This window comes from Loxodonta africana, chromosome 23 (genome assembly GCF_030014295.1).
Source record: "Loxodonta africana isolate mLoxAfr1 chromosome 23, mLoxAfr1.hap2, whole genome shotgun sequence".
In the NCBI taxonomy this organism is placed as follows: Eukaryota; Metazoa; Chordata; class Mammalia; order Proboscidea; family Elephantidae; genus Loxodonta; species Loxodonta africana.
Window position 1 is genome coordinate 76,628,633 of NC_087364.1, and position 13,101 is coordinate 76,641,733.

A 13,101-nucleotide genomic window follows, 5' to 3' on the forward strand; every position below is an offset into this window, starting at 1 on the left:
CAACCCCTGCATTTCTAACAAGTTCCCAGGAAATGATACCTAAGACTCACCCGGGGATCTTATTAAAATGTAGACCCTGATTCAGTATGTTTGGGGTGGAAATGCAAATGATCAGCAGGGAACCTGTTAGAAATGGAAATTCTCAGCAGAGCAGTGAAGTTAAGGTCCACTCATTGTCTCTGCAGTGGAGAGAGAGGGAAATCCATGCACCCAAGAGGGCCGGTTTGTCTGGTGGGGACTGACCACGGTTTTGAATCAGTGGAGGAAACAATTTTATATCTTCCAGCAAGGAAGTCAATGAAAAGATTCAAAGACATCTTAATACAATTTCCCAGAGTTTCTCGGATGAAATCATAGGTTCTTCAGGCTGGAAGAAGCCTTTGAGTTCATTCACTTATTCACTCATTAAATTCTTACTAATTGCCCGACACCGTGATCATGCAGTCCAGGCCCCTTCATGAGGAAACTGAGGTCACAAAGTTGGTCAGAGACGCGGCTGGAAATGAAGCCCAGATGTTCTGTATCCAGGACACCGACCCCCACAGGGCTGCCAAATACCCCACGTAGTTACATCCAGGTGATGAAACAGGACAGCGTCTGTATATTGCATGTGACTTGCATGTAATTCCTGCAATAAAGGTGAACTGTAAGCCCCTTCGCCAGCCCTGTCTTTATTGCTCTAAATGCCGCAACGTAGAGAAGGTTCAGTGTTAGGGCTAATCACTTCAGAATTAGTTTGGGAATTTTGCAAATTAATATTCTCCCACCCATCACACTACTTATGATTTAAATATTTCAATCATGTCCTTTCTTAAATATTGCCTTTCAGATTAAAATCCCATAAATAGCACTGACCTTGAAGAATATTAACTTCAGTCTTCTTTAGCCTCACCGTTTGAGCATTACTCTGGACAGTTTCTGCTCACGACAACATGAATACCCCAGTCTCACAGTGGCTTCCTTCTTAAAGGATTTGTTTTTGGGGGAAACTTTAGGTATGTAGTTTATAACAATGTGAAATTTCCTTTTCTGAGGTAGCTATACTCATCCTTTACATAGTTAAATCTCCCAAGTTGCTGAATATTGAACTTGTTGACGGCTGAGGAGGTGGAGAATGAGTGAGCAAAGGAGAACAGCTGCTCTTGCCAGCTTCCTCCTTCTCTGCATAGACATAAATGCTGCCCAAGCCGCCTCGGTAGGTGAGGCACTGAGATCTAGATGGACGTTGCTGCGAGGAGACCTTTTCTGACAGTTTTGCTGGGTAAATTCATCCAAATGCCTCTGGACTAAGGGACACTGAGCTTTTAATTGAGTGACTATGAACAAGGATTCTGAACTCAAACTACACCAGTTAACCAGGTGATTCTGACTAGTGGTGACCCCATGTGTGTCAGAGTACCACTGTGCTCCAAAGGGTTTTTAATGGCTGATTTTCTTTCAGAAGTAGATCGCTAGGCCTTTCTTCCCAGGTGCCTCTGGATAGACTCGAACCTCTAACCTCACTGTGAGCAGCCAAGCGTGTTAACCGTTTGCACCATGCAGGGACTCCGAAGTCACGCTAAAAAGAAAAAAACCAAACCCACTGCCATCGAGTCGATTCTGACTCAGTGACCCTATAGGACAGAGTAGAACTGCCCCATAGGGTTTCCAAGGAGTGGCTGCTGGATTTGAACTGGTGACCCTTTGGTTAGCAGCCAAGCTTTTAACCACTGTGCCACCAAGGCTCCAAAGTGAAACTACCTGGGCTCAAATTCTAGCTAGTTTACCAACCTTTTACCTTGTGCCTCAGCTTCCTCTGTAAATAGGGATAATAATAGTTTCTTCCTAGGTTCTTGAGGATTAAATGAGTTAGATTTTATTATTATCATTTATTAATTCTAGAAATGAATATCTACTGAGTTCCTACTATGTTCCAGTTCCCAGGAACAAGACAGAAATGGCCCTTCCCTTCAGGGACTTTTTCAGACTAGAAGCCCTGGCCCATTAAAGGGTTATGAAATCTGTGTAGTAGATGAGACCAGATTTTGTTTTAAATGACTAGAAGAGAATTTTACAGAGTTGTATGAAACTTTTCTCCAGTTACTATATGGAAACCCTGGTGGCATAATGGTTAGGGGCTACAGCTGCTAACCAAAAGGTCCGAAGTTCAAATCCACCAGAGGCTCCTTGGAAACCCTCTGGGGCAGTTCTACTCTGTCCTATAGGGTTACTATGAGTCAGAATCGACTTGACGGCAACTGGTTTGGTTTTTATATTTTTATATATATGTGTGGCCTGGGTCTTGATCTGAAGTGCATTTTGCACTGTGAATCGCTATTGATATTTAGATGTGGTCTAGTGGAGAATAGAAGCAATTAAACAAGAAACCTGGACACAGTATCTGTGGTAAGGGCAGTGGGAGCCCTGGGAGCAGCCACAGGTCCCTTGACCAAGTCCCGCAGGTACAGGGCATCAGGCAAGGCTTTCAGGAGGAAGTGGCCTTGAAGCCGAGGCTTAAAGGCTAAGCAGAAGTTTACCAAGGAAGTTGTGGGGTGGGGTGGGGAAGGTGGAGAGCAGTTCCTTTAAAGGCAGTGGGGAGCCCTGGGGGGTTTTAATGAAGCAGGAGAGAGACTTGTTCAAATTTGAAGTATAGAAAGGTCACTCTGGCTTCGCAAGGAGAATGGACAGAGTCAACTAGGAGACTTCAGTAATTTCGGCAGGACAGACGAGAGTGGCCTAGGCTGGGGAGGTGTCAGTGGGGTGCAGGGACATGGGTATTCAAAAGGGACCTTGAATTTAGGTGTAACTGACAGGAGTTGGTGACTGATGAAGAAGGTGCTGGAACTGGAGGGAATGAGGCTGATGTCCACTTGTCCCTCACCTCTGACTCTAATTTACAAAGGTTTTAGAGGACAAATCCAAGTCTTTAAGCTCCAAGCTCCTAACCTGAGGAAACACTCCTGTAAACAGGAAGACAGGGCCTTTCAGTCACTTTGCGGACGGACCATCGCTCCATCCTGCTGGACGTATCTGCAGACGGTTGCCGGCCTAGGACTTGGCAGGGCCTCCTGTTCCAACGTGGGGTGGTTCTTGGCAGGAGACGGACGGACGGGAGTCTGAAAACAGAATGGAAACTGGGCCAGCCAGGCACCTTCCATGAAAAGAAAAAAAGGAAACCTGGTACTTTCCTATCTGATCCAGAATATCTGGTCAGAAAATCATTTGAAAGTACAGATAATTCTAAGACGTTTCTATTTGGTTTTGAAATGCCATGCATTTTTGGCAGCAGACTTACCTTGCCAAATATTTTTCTCAGGCCTTATTTAGCATTCCCTGAACAGAGACCATCTGGGCAGTAGGGGGGTGAGCCGGGGCCCAGGAGGGAGCCTGGGTGGGTGGCTGGGGAGGTCCTAATGTTTAAAAATTGGGCTGAGACCACAACTCTCCCCTGTCACCCCAGTGGATCAATACCTATCTCTCTACCTGAGTCCTGCTGCAGAGGGGGAGCGTTTTCTGACCCAAGTCTTGCCAGGTCACATGGTAATTTGAAAAGCAGCTATCTAGTCCTCAGCAAGCAATGTCTCCTACTGGCACCTCTGACTACTCCACAGGGCCACCTCCACGCAGCAGGGTGGCAGCCAGCTGACCAGGGCTCAGCAAAAAAAAAAAAAATTTTTTTTTTTTTTTTCAGCAACCTCAAAATCAAACCATATTTGGAGCACCAGGCAGGGCATTTACAGATGTGACCATAAAAGACATTTTAAGTCATAATCAGTCCTGTTTTACGTAAGAGCTGGCCAGACCAGAAGGCCTCTTTTCCTGTTATTCCTAAGACAGCAGCTTCCAGACTTGTAAAGGGCCACCTTATCTTCCATGGCTCAGGTCCACCTAAGAGTCACGTCTCACCGAAACCCATGAAAGGGTCTCCACAGAGACATGCCCGCTGGCAGCCGCTCCCTACTGAAGAATCCTAGGCATCCCCCTGTTCCTCCATCCCGACTTTGCCAAGGCCGGGAGAGGGGCCTGGCCCCCAGGCCGGAGAATTTAACTGAGAGTAATTAGTAACCGGCCCAAATCTGGAAGTTCAGGGAAGCTGGGCTTTGCCAGTCTCTCTTAAGTGTTGCATTTCATAATCAGAGAGCAGCCCTAGTTTCCCTGTTCGGAGAGCTCAGAACTATGATTCGAAGGAAATTTTTATAAGGTGCTCTGTGACCCACCTTCGTTTTCCAAATGTCGGTATCTTTCACTTCATTGAACTTTCTTCCTAAGGAGATGGGCTGCCACACTCAGGCAGCCCATGTGTTTTGAAAAACCCAGCATAGGTGTCTTTGACTCAGTTTCCCGAAAACTTTGCAGAAGCGAAGCCCTTGTACAGTGCCAGGAGCGCTGCCACCCGACAGCCGTGTCTCCCCCCTTAACGTGTCCTTGATTTGAGATGGCAGAAGAGGTCTCTTGATGCTCGTCCCAAACCTTTAAAGCTGATGTCCCCAGCCCCTCCCCCGTCACCATGCCAATCTCAGCCCATCTCACCACCCCCCAACACACACCTGGCTGAGGTCACCCTCACCCTGCCACCGGGAAGAGGAAGGAAACGTGAGCTTAAGCAACAGGTTCCGCCCACACCGAACTTGGAAGGGAGCGGGCGAGGCGACGGGAGCGGGGCGGCGGAGGGAGAGGAAGCGGGAGAGGATGGTGGAGGGAAGAGGTGGGGCACGACCACCGAGCACGTCACTCGGGCTCCTGCACGGGTGTGTGTTGGGGGGGGGTCCTTCACGGCGTCACTCGGGGACTTCCGCGTGGGTGTGGAGGCGCCGGGCTTGCGCTTTGGGGTACCCGGAGGCTTCCGTGGGTACGAGCCCCGTGGAGACGGATTGAGAAGCGCTAAGAAAACGCGAGTGTGTCTGGGTTAAAGCACAACACGTCCCCAGGGCGCCGCCCCTGCTCGCTGGCCGGGTCTGCGCCCCCGGAGCCCCGCGGCCCCGGAGCCCCGCGCCCCCTCGGCCCGGCCTTTCCCGGCCTCTCCGCCGCATCCCCTCCCCAGCCCGCAGCCGCGAACACCGGGGAGCCGACTGCGCCGCGCCCGGCCGCCTCTGGGCATGCTCGGTGGCCGGACCCGCTCCGCCGGGAGGGCGCGTCCTGCTCCCCCAGGGCGGCGGCTCCCGCGGCGGCCGCGCCCGACCCGGCACACCCCCGGGGCCAGACGGGGGCCACGCTGCCCGGCGCGGGCGGAGACGGCCCCCACCCGAGCCGCCCCCACCCGAGCCGCCCCCACCCGAGCCGCCCGGCGAGCCCAGAGGAGGCGCCGGCCGGGGAGGCCGGAGGGCGGGTGAGCCCCGAGCTGCCTGCGGCCCCGCAGAAAGTGAAGCTCGGCTGGCGCGGAGCCGGCCTCCCGGGGCGGGCCGGCGGGGGGTGGTCTCGGCGCCGGGAGCCAGGTGCGAAATGAGGGGCCGCCCACCTCCTCGCGTTCCCGCCCCCCGCCAGTTCTGATCCTCTGGGAAAGTGCCCGGCTCTCCGAGAATCCTCGGGGCGGGGTGCAGGGGCGCGCGCGGCGCCAAATGGTTAAAACAAAGTCCGCGCGCGCGCCGGGGTCCCTCGTCGGAAAAGTGTGCGCGCTGGGGGCTGGGCACCCCCTTTGCCAATTTGCGGGTTAGTTTCCCCGAGGAAGTCCGGTTGGGGTGGGGGTGACTAGGGAAGCCTCAGGCCGGTGCGGACTCCCGCCCCCAGGTCTCCTTGGGGGCGCGCCTGGGCCGGGTGGGCTCGGGGCACTGAGCCGGGCGTTCGCGGCGGGCGGCGGGCGGCCGGAGCGGGCTGGGCCCGGCGACTCACTCTCTGCCTCCTCCCCCAGGATTACCGAGAGGATGGGATGGATCTAGGCAGTGACGCCGGCAGCAGCCGCAGCAGCAGCCGCGCCAGTTCGCAGTCCAACTCCACCAAAGTCACCCCTTGCTCCGAGTGCAAATCCTCGTCGTCGCCGGGGGGCAGCTTGGACTTGGTGTCTGCCCTGGAGGACTATGAGGAGCCCTTTCCGGTCTACCAGAAGAAGGTGATTGATGAGTGGGCGCCGGAGGAAGACGGGGAGGAGGAGGAAGAGGAGGACGAGCGAGGGTGCCGGGATGACCGCTGTCCGGCCCGAGAGCGGGGGGACGTGAGTGCCCGGACCGGCAGCGGCGGCGGCGGGGGCAGGAGCGCCACCACCGCCATGCCGCCCCCCATGCCTAACGGTAACCTCCACCCGCACGACCCCCAGGACCTCAGACACAATGGCAACGTGGTGGTGGCCGGCCGGCCGAACGGCCCCCGGGGCCCCCGCCGGTCGCTCCAGAAGCTCCAGCCGCCGGGAGGCCGGCGCGGTGGCCGGGGCCCCACGGCGCGGGCCCTAGGCCTCCAACCCCCGGACGGCGGGACGTGCGTCCCGGAGGAGCCCCCGGCTCCCCCCATGGACTGGGAGGCGCTGGAGAAGCATCTGGCGGGGCTGCAGTTCCGGGAGCAGGAGGCGCGGAACCAGGGCCAGGCCAGGACCAACTCCACCTCCGTAAGTTGGCAGGGTGCGTGCCCACACGCGCGCACACACGCGTACACACCCCGCGCAGCCCGCACGCCCCCTCCCCTCGCTCCCGCCCGCCTGCGGCCCCATTCATCCTTCCCCGAGAGCGGGGGCCGGCAGCAGAGGCCGCCTTCTGCTCCCCCGGGGTACAGTTGCTCAGTCTGTGAGCTGTCTGGGTTACAGGATGGGCGGAGGGGAGGGAGGGGCCGCAGAGGGTAGCGGAAAGTCGGTTAGTGGAACCGGCGAGTCATTTTGATGGAATTACTTAAGGAGACAAGGTTGTGAGTCACTTGCCTGAAAATAAATCCGGGGAGATTTTGGCACAGAAGCCAGCGCCGGCGGGTGATATTTCAAATCTCAGTAGTTGGGACTTTGTCAAGCGTGGGGGGTCTCCCTTCCTGGCCACTGATGTCTCGCCCGTGGATAGGCCGTGCTTGTGCGCACGCACACAGCCGTCTGCCCACTCCGCAGGGCCGGCAGCAGGGTTTGTTCCACCTCGCCTTTGAGCTTCTGTGTTTGGATGGGTTGACCGCGCTCCTTTAAGACTGTCCCTCGCTCTAACACCGGAGCTATTCTTGACCTGGGGGAGCGGGGTGAATTGCCCTGCCAGGATGAGGGAGCCTGATTCAATCCCTGTCTGGTGAATTCCTCCTGGTTTTGAGAACTGAGCTACTTGCATTTCCTTACCGGAGGCTACTGCCTCAAATGAGGAAAGCCAGGCAGGGAGGGGTGCTGGGTCGAGAAGGGAGGGAAGGGGGAGGGCTGCATCCCTGATAGGAAGCTCGGCAGGTTAGTGTTTGTCTGACACCTTTTTTGCCCCTGAGATAAGAGCAGATGAATGACTCAGAAGAAAAGCATCATGAATGTGCGCCCCTCTTTATCACTGTTTTGCGATAAAGCAACAGTTGTAATTTGAAATCTTTAATGGTGTCCCTGAGTGGGGCTGAAGGGCAGCTTCAGTAGCTGCTGTCTGCGGGTGGCAGTTCTGTGGGGTGTGGGAGAATGCTGGCCTTGCAGGTGCAATTTCTCTACTCTAGGGCTCTGGGTCTACTGGAAATTGGGTGCGTGCACTTCTGACTTCAGGGTTGAGGTTGGAAACTGCGTTTCACAGAGAAATTGACACGGTTTCCATCAGAGAGAGCCTTTGGCTGACAGAGCTCTCTGGTCAGTGCCCCTTGAGAAGCTACCTATTAAATTAACACACTCGTTTTAACCCTAGCCATTTAGGAGTGTACCATGGCCTCTAGCAGACAGGGAATCCTTCCATTACAGCCAGGCTATCTCTTGTACCTTATGAGAAAATCCTGCCTTTCCTGTCAGTGCTGGATACAGAAAAATTCCTCCCTAGGCTCCCTGGACTTGAGCAATGATTTGAAGATAAGCAAGAGTTTCATTTACCCTTGCATGACATTTATACATTCCAGAGAAATTTACTAATTGCGTGTTTTAAAATACTGTTATAGACATGCTCTGTCCTGTAGGGTTGCTATGAGTCGGAATCGACTGGATAGCAAAGGGTTTTTTTTTTTTTGGTTGATAAACATACAGATTTATGGTTGGATGGTGTCAGTGAGCACCATTTTTCAAATTATTAAACAAAATGTTACTGGGCACCCATGTATTAGGTGCTGTACACCAGGTGTGGTTCTAAGTGCTGACATTACACACCTGCCTAGAAGAGGGCCTGCATTCTGGAGTGGGGGAATGGACAAAGACTGACTCCCCACGAGGAGCTGAAAATTAATGGCTTACCTCACAGCCCCCTTCCCCATACACACACCTGCACCTGCTTATGGTCACGACTTCATGAATCTTTTTGGCCAGTCTTTGAAACCAAATGTGCCTCCTCTCCTGGAGGGGACACTTTGTATGTTGGGGTGCTCTCCCGAAACTGTCCCCTCTGGGCATTTCCTCCACAAGTCACACACAGAAATTTGGGTCCCATTGCTTAAAACAAATATGTACAGAAAAATGGGGGGAGGGGTGGGCTTTTCAGGTTGTTTAATATTTAATTTTTCCATGTTTTTGGTTTGTGTCTAAACAAAATTATTAGCCAGTGTAGGTTTAGAATAGTGTTTTTTCAAACTGCAGGTTACTCATGAAATCACCTTAGCATTAAAAAAAAATGAAATAGAATAGAATGTACTGTAGCCATTGCATGAACTTAGTCACAGTATGCTTGGTTTTATGGAACTTTTGTTTCGGTTTTATATATACACTGGATCACAATGTAAAATTTATTTCTTACTGTGGGTCTGGTGGCTGTCTTAATTTCTTAGTGCTGCCATAACAGAAATACCATAAAAGGGTAGTTTTAACAAACAGAAATTAATTTTCTCACAGTTAGGAGGCTAGAAGTCCGAGTTCAGAGCACTGGCTCTAGGGGAAGGCTTTCTCTCTCTGTGCCTTCTAGGGGAAGGTCGTTGTCTCTTCAGCTTCTATTCCTCGGTTCCTTGGTGATTTTCATGTTGCCCGACATCTGCCTTCCCCATCTGTGCTTCCTTGCTTCTGTGCCTGTTGTAGTTAGGTGCCATCGAGGCTGTTTGGACTCATAGCCACCCCATGTGACAGAGTAGAACTGCCCCATAAGGTTTTCTAGACTGTGATCTTGCAGGAGTGTATTGCCAGGTCTTTCTCCCTCTGCCACTGAGTGGATTCGAACTGCCAGCCTTGACAAGGATGCCTTTTATTACCACTCCTATTTAACATTGTGCTGGAAGTCCTAGCTAGAGCAGTAAGACAAGAAAAAAAAATAAAGGGCATCCAAATTGGTAAGGAAGAAGTTAAACTGTCCCTATTTGCAAATGATATGATAATATACAAAGAAAACCCAAAAGATTCCACAAGAAAACTACTGGAACTAATAGAAAGATTCAGCAGAGTGGCAAGATACAAGATAAACATACAAAAATCAGTAGGATTCCTATACACCAATAAAGAGAATGATGAAAAGAAAATCAGGAAAATGATGCCGTTTATAATAGCTTCTAAGAAAATAAAATACTTAGGAATATATTTAACCAGCGATGTTAAAGACCTATACAAAGAAAACTACAAAACACTACTGCAAGAAACCAAAAGAGACCTATGTTAATGGAAAAATATACCATGCTTATGGATAGGTAGACTCAAAATTGTGAAAATGACAATTCTACCCCCAAAAATCCACAAATACAGTACAATCCCGATCCAAATACCAACAACATTCTTTAAAGAGATGGAAAAACTAATCATTAACTTTATATGAAAAGGGAAGAGGCCCCAAATAAGTAAAGCACTATTGAAGAAAAAGAATAAAGTAGGAGAACTTGAACTACCTGACCTCAGAAACTACTATACAGCTACAGTAGTCAAAACAGCCTTGTACTGTACAAGGACAGATATACATTGACCAATGGAACGAAATTGAGAACTCAGATGTAAATCTATCCAACCATGGTCACCTGATCTTCAACAAGGGCCCAAAGTCCATCAAATGGGAAAAGTCAGTCTTTTTAACAAATGGTGCTGGCAAAACTGGATGTCCCTCTGTAAAAACAAAAAAGAAGCAGGACTTATACCTCACACCGTACACTCAAAATGGATCAAAGACCTAAATATAAAACCAAAAACTATAAAGATCATAGAAGAAAAAATAGGATCAATGCTAGAGGCTCTAATACACAGCATTAACAGGATGTTGTTGTTAGGTGCCGTCGAGTTGGTTCCGACTCATAGCGACCCTATGAACAACAGAATGAAACACTGCCTGGTCCTGCGCCATCCTTACAATCGTTGTTATGCTTGAGCTCGTTGTTGCAGCCACTGTGTCCATCCACCTCGTTGAGGGTCTTCCTCTTTTCCTCTGACTGTGTGCTCTGCCAAGCATGATTTCCTTCTCCAGGGACTGATCCCTCCTGACAACATGTCCAAAGTATGTAAGACACAGTCTCGCCATCCTTGCTTCTAAGGAGCATTCTGGTTGTACTTCTTCTAAGACAGATTTGTTCGTTCTTTTGGCAGTCCATGGTATATTCAATATTCTTCACCAACACCACAATTCAAAGATGTCCATTATTTTTTGGTCTTCCTTATTCATTGTTCAGCTTTTACATGCTTATTATGCGATTGAAAATACCATGGCTTGGATCAGGCGCACCTTAGTCTTCAAGGTGACATCTTTGCTCTTCAACACTTTAAAGAGGTCCTTTGCAGCAGATTTGCCCAATGCAATTCGTCTTTTGATTTCTTGACTGCTACTCCCATGTGTGTTGATTGTGGAGCCAAGTAAAATGAAATCCTTGACAACTTCAATCTGTTCTCCATTTATCATGATGTTGCTCATTGGTCCAGTTGTGAGGATTTTTGTTTTCTTTATGTTGAGGTGCAATCCACACTGAAGGCTGTGGTCTTCGATCTTCATTAGTAAGTGCTTCAAGTCTTTTTCACTTTCAGCAAGCAAGGTTGTGTCATCAGCATAACGCAGGTTGTTGGTGAGTCTTCCTCCAATCCTGATGCCCCGTTTTTCTTCATATAGTCCAGCTTCAGCTTCTCGGATTATTTGCTCAGCATACAGATTGAATAGGTACAGTAAAAGAATACAACCCTGACGCACACCTTTCCTGACTTTAAACCAATCAGTATCCCCTTGTTCTGTCCAAACAACTGCTTCTTGATCTATGTAAAGGTTCCTCATGAGCACAATTAAGTGTTCTGGAATTCCCATTCTCTGTGATGTTATCCATAATTTGTTATAATCCACACAGTTGAATATTTACATGTGTCTGTCAGTCTGGTTGGTGGGTCAGTTTGTCATACTGTGGGGGCTTGCGTGTTGCTGTGATGCTAGAAGCTACGCCACCCGTATTTGGATACCAGCAGGGTCACCCATGGAGGACAGGTTTCAGCTGAGCTTCCAGACTAAGACAGACTAGGAAGAAGGACCTGGCAGTCTACTTCGGAAAAGCATTAGCCAGTGAAAACCTTATGAATAGCAACGGAACATTGACATTAACAGGATACAAACCATAATTAACAATGCACAAACTCCAGAAGATAAACTAGGTAACTGGAGTCTTCCAACTGCCAGCCTTTCCGTTAGCAGCCAAGCACTTAACCATTGCACCCCCGGGGCTCCTTCAAATAAGCCCCCTGCTGTGGAGTCGACTAGGACTCAGAGCTACCCTAGTGACTGGCATAAGTCACACCTGCGGCCTCATTAACATAACAAAGAAGACTATTCGCAAATGGAATTATATCCACAGGTATTGGGGGTTAATATTCCAGTACATATTTTGGGAGACACAATTCCATCCACAACCATCGCTGTTATAAAAGTTTGAAAAGCTTTAGTTTACTGCTATATGGAATAAATGCAAGAGAATTTATGACGAGGACAGAAACCTGAGAAGAGCAAGGGAGTTTCGGAAAAGGGAAGACCTGCCTTGGAGGAGTTAAATCAAATTATATTTTTGCTTCCTTTTAAAGAGTTGTGTATAGATACATTCATATAGGCAATGATACATACCACTCGGAGGCGGGGGTAAAATGAAAAAGGAGTTGGTGTCCTTTACCTTCTGTAATGAGGGGAAGCGAATAAGCTTATTCCCGCTGCAGGGCCTTGGCCTGGTGGCTTGCTTTTTACTTCTGCTTGGAATCCCCAAGGGACTGGCTCCTTCTGCTCATCCCTCCAAGACTCAGCTCAACTCTCGCTCCTCAGAGAAGCTGCCCCTGAAAGTCCCTCTAAGTAACAGCGCCCCGCCCCCCACCCAGATGCTCATAACCAGTCCCTTTGTTTACTGTTTCCTTAGTGCTTATGATGCCTGGAACGATCTTGTTTAGTTCTTTATTTTGAGTCTCTCCCCAGTAAAATCCAAGTTGGAGTGCAGGGAGCTTGCCTGCCTTTTTGCTGTGGTTATATAGTGCCCGGGATAGTGCCTGGTAAGTAGTAGCATCTCAAATAGAAAATGAATTAATGAGTGAATGAACAAACGAATGAATGAACTGTTTATAAGACCCGCACTTCACAGACCTAATCCAACCTCCTCATTTTACAGTTCAGCAAACAGGCCCAGAGACATTAAATGATTTGCAGAGTCCCCATAAGAAAACCTGTGGAAGGGGTTTTGTTTTTTCTGGCAGAAAACTAACCAGACTAGGTTTGGGGTGTTTTTGTTTGTTTTTTTCTCCTCACTCCCACTTCCCCAAAGTAACTTAAAGCATCTCCTAATGGAATCCTTTCTTGCGTTTCCTTAGTATTAAGGACAAAAATGAACAGGGAACAAATGAAACCCTATCACCCTTGAGTCTCTTTTCAGGGATGGGGTTTTATGGATTAATGTTGTCTTCTGCAGAATGAACAGGTGACGGAACCCAGGTCTCCTCACTCCCCCCTCAGTGCAGGGTATGTTGTTGTTGTTAGGTGCCATCGAGTCGGTTCTGATGCATAGCGACCCCAGGTACAACAGAACAAAACACTCTCTGGTCCTGTGCGGTCCTCACCATCATTGTCAGGCTTGAACCCATCGTTGCAGCCGCTTTGTCAATCCATCTCATTGGGGGTCTTCCTCTTTTTCGCAGACCCTTTAATTTACCAAGCG

General features: G+C 49.7%; 1 protein-coding gene across 2 annotated transcripts in view; it reads left to right on the forward strand.

Annotated features, from left to right (window-relative positions):
• Positions 1–5,310: 5,310 nt before the first annotated feature.
• SCHIP1 (schwannomin interacting protein 1) overlaps positions 5,311–13,101 on the forward strand; it is a 147,084-nt gene continuing 139,293 nt past the window's right edge. Inside the window, exons 1-2 of one of the 2 annotated variants that reach the window (XM_064275656.1) lie at positions 5,311–5,411; positions 5,825–6,511. In XM_064275656.1, coding sequence (XP_064131726.1) covers positions 5,843–6,511 — 669 coding nt within the window. In that variant the 5' untranslated portion in view covers positions 5,311–5,411; positions 5,825–5,842. Of the gene's footprint in view, positions 5,412–5,507; positions 5,626–5,824; positions 6,512–13,101 lie in introns of those variants that run through there. The other variant, XM_064275655.1, reaches the window with a different exon arrangement.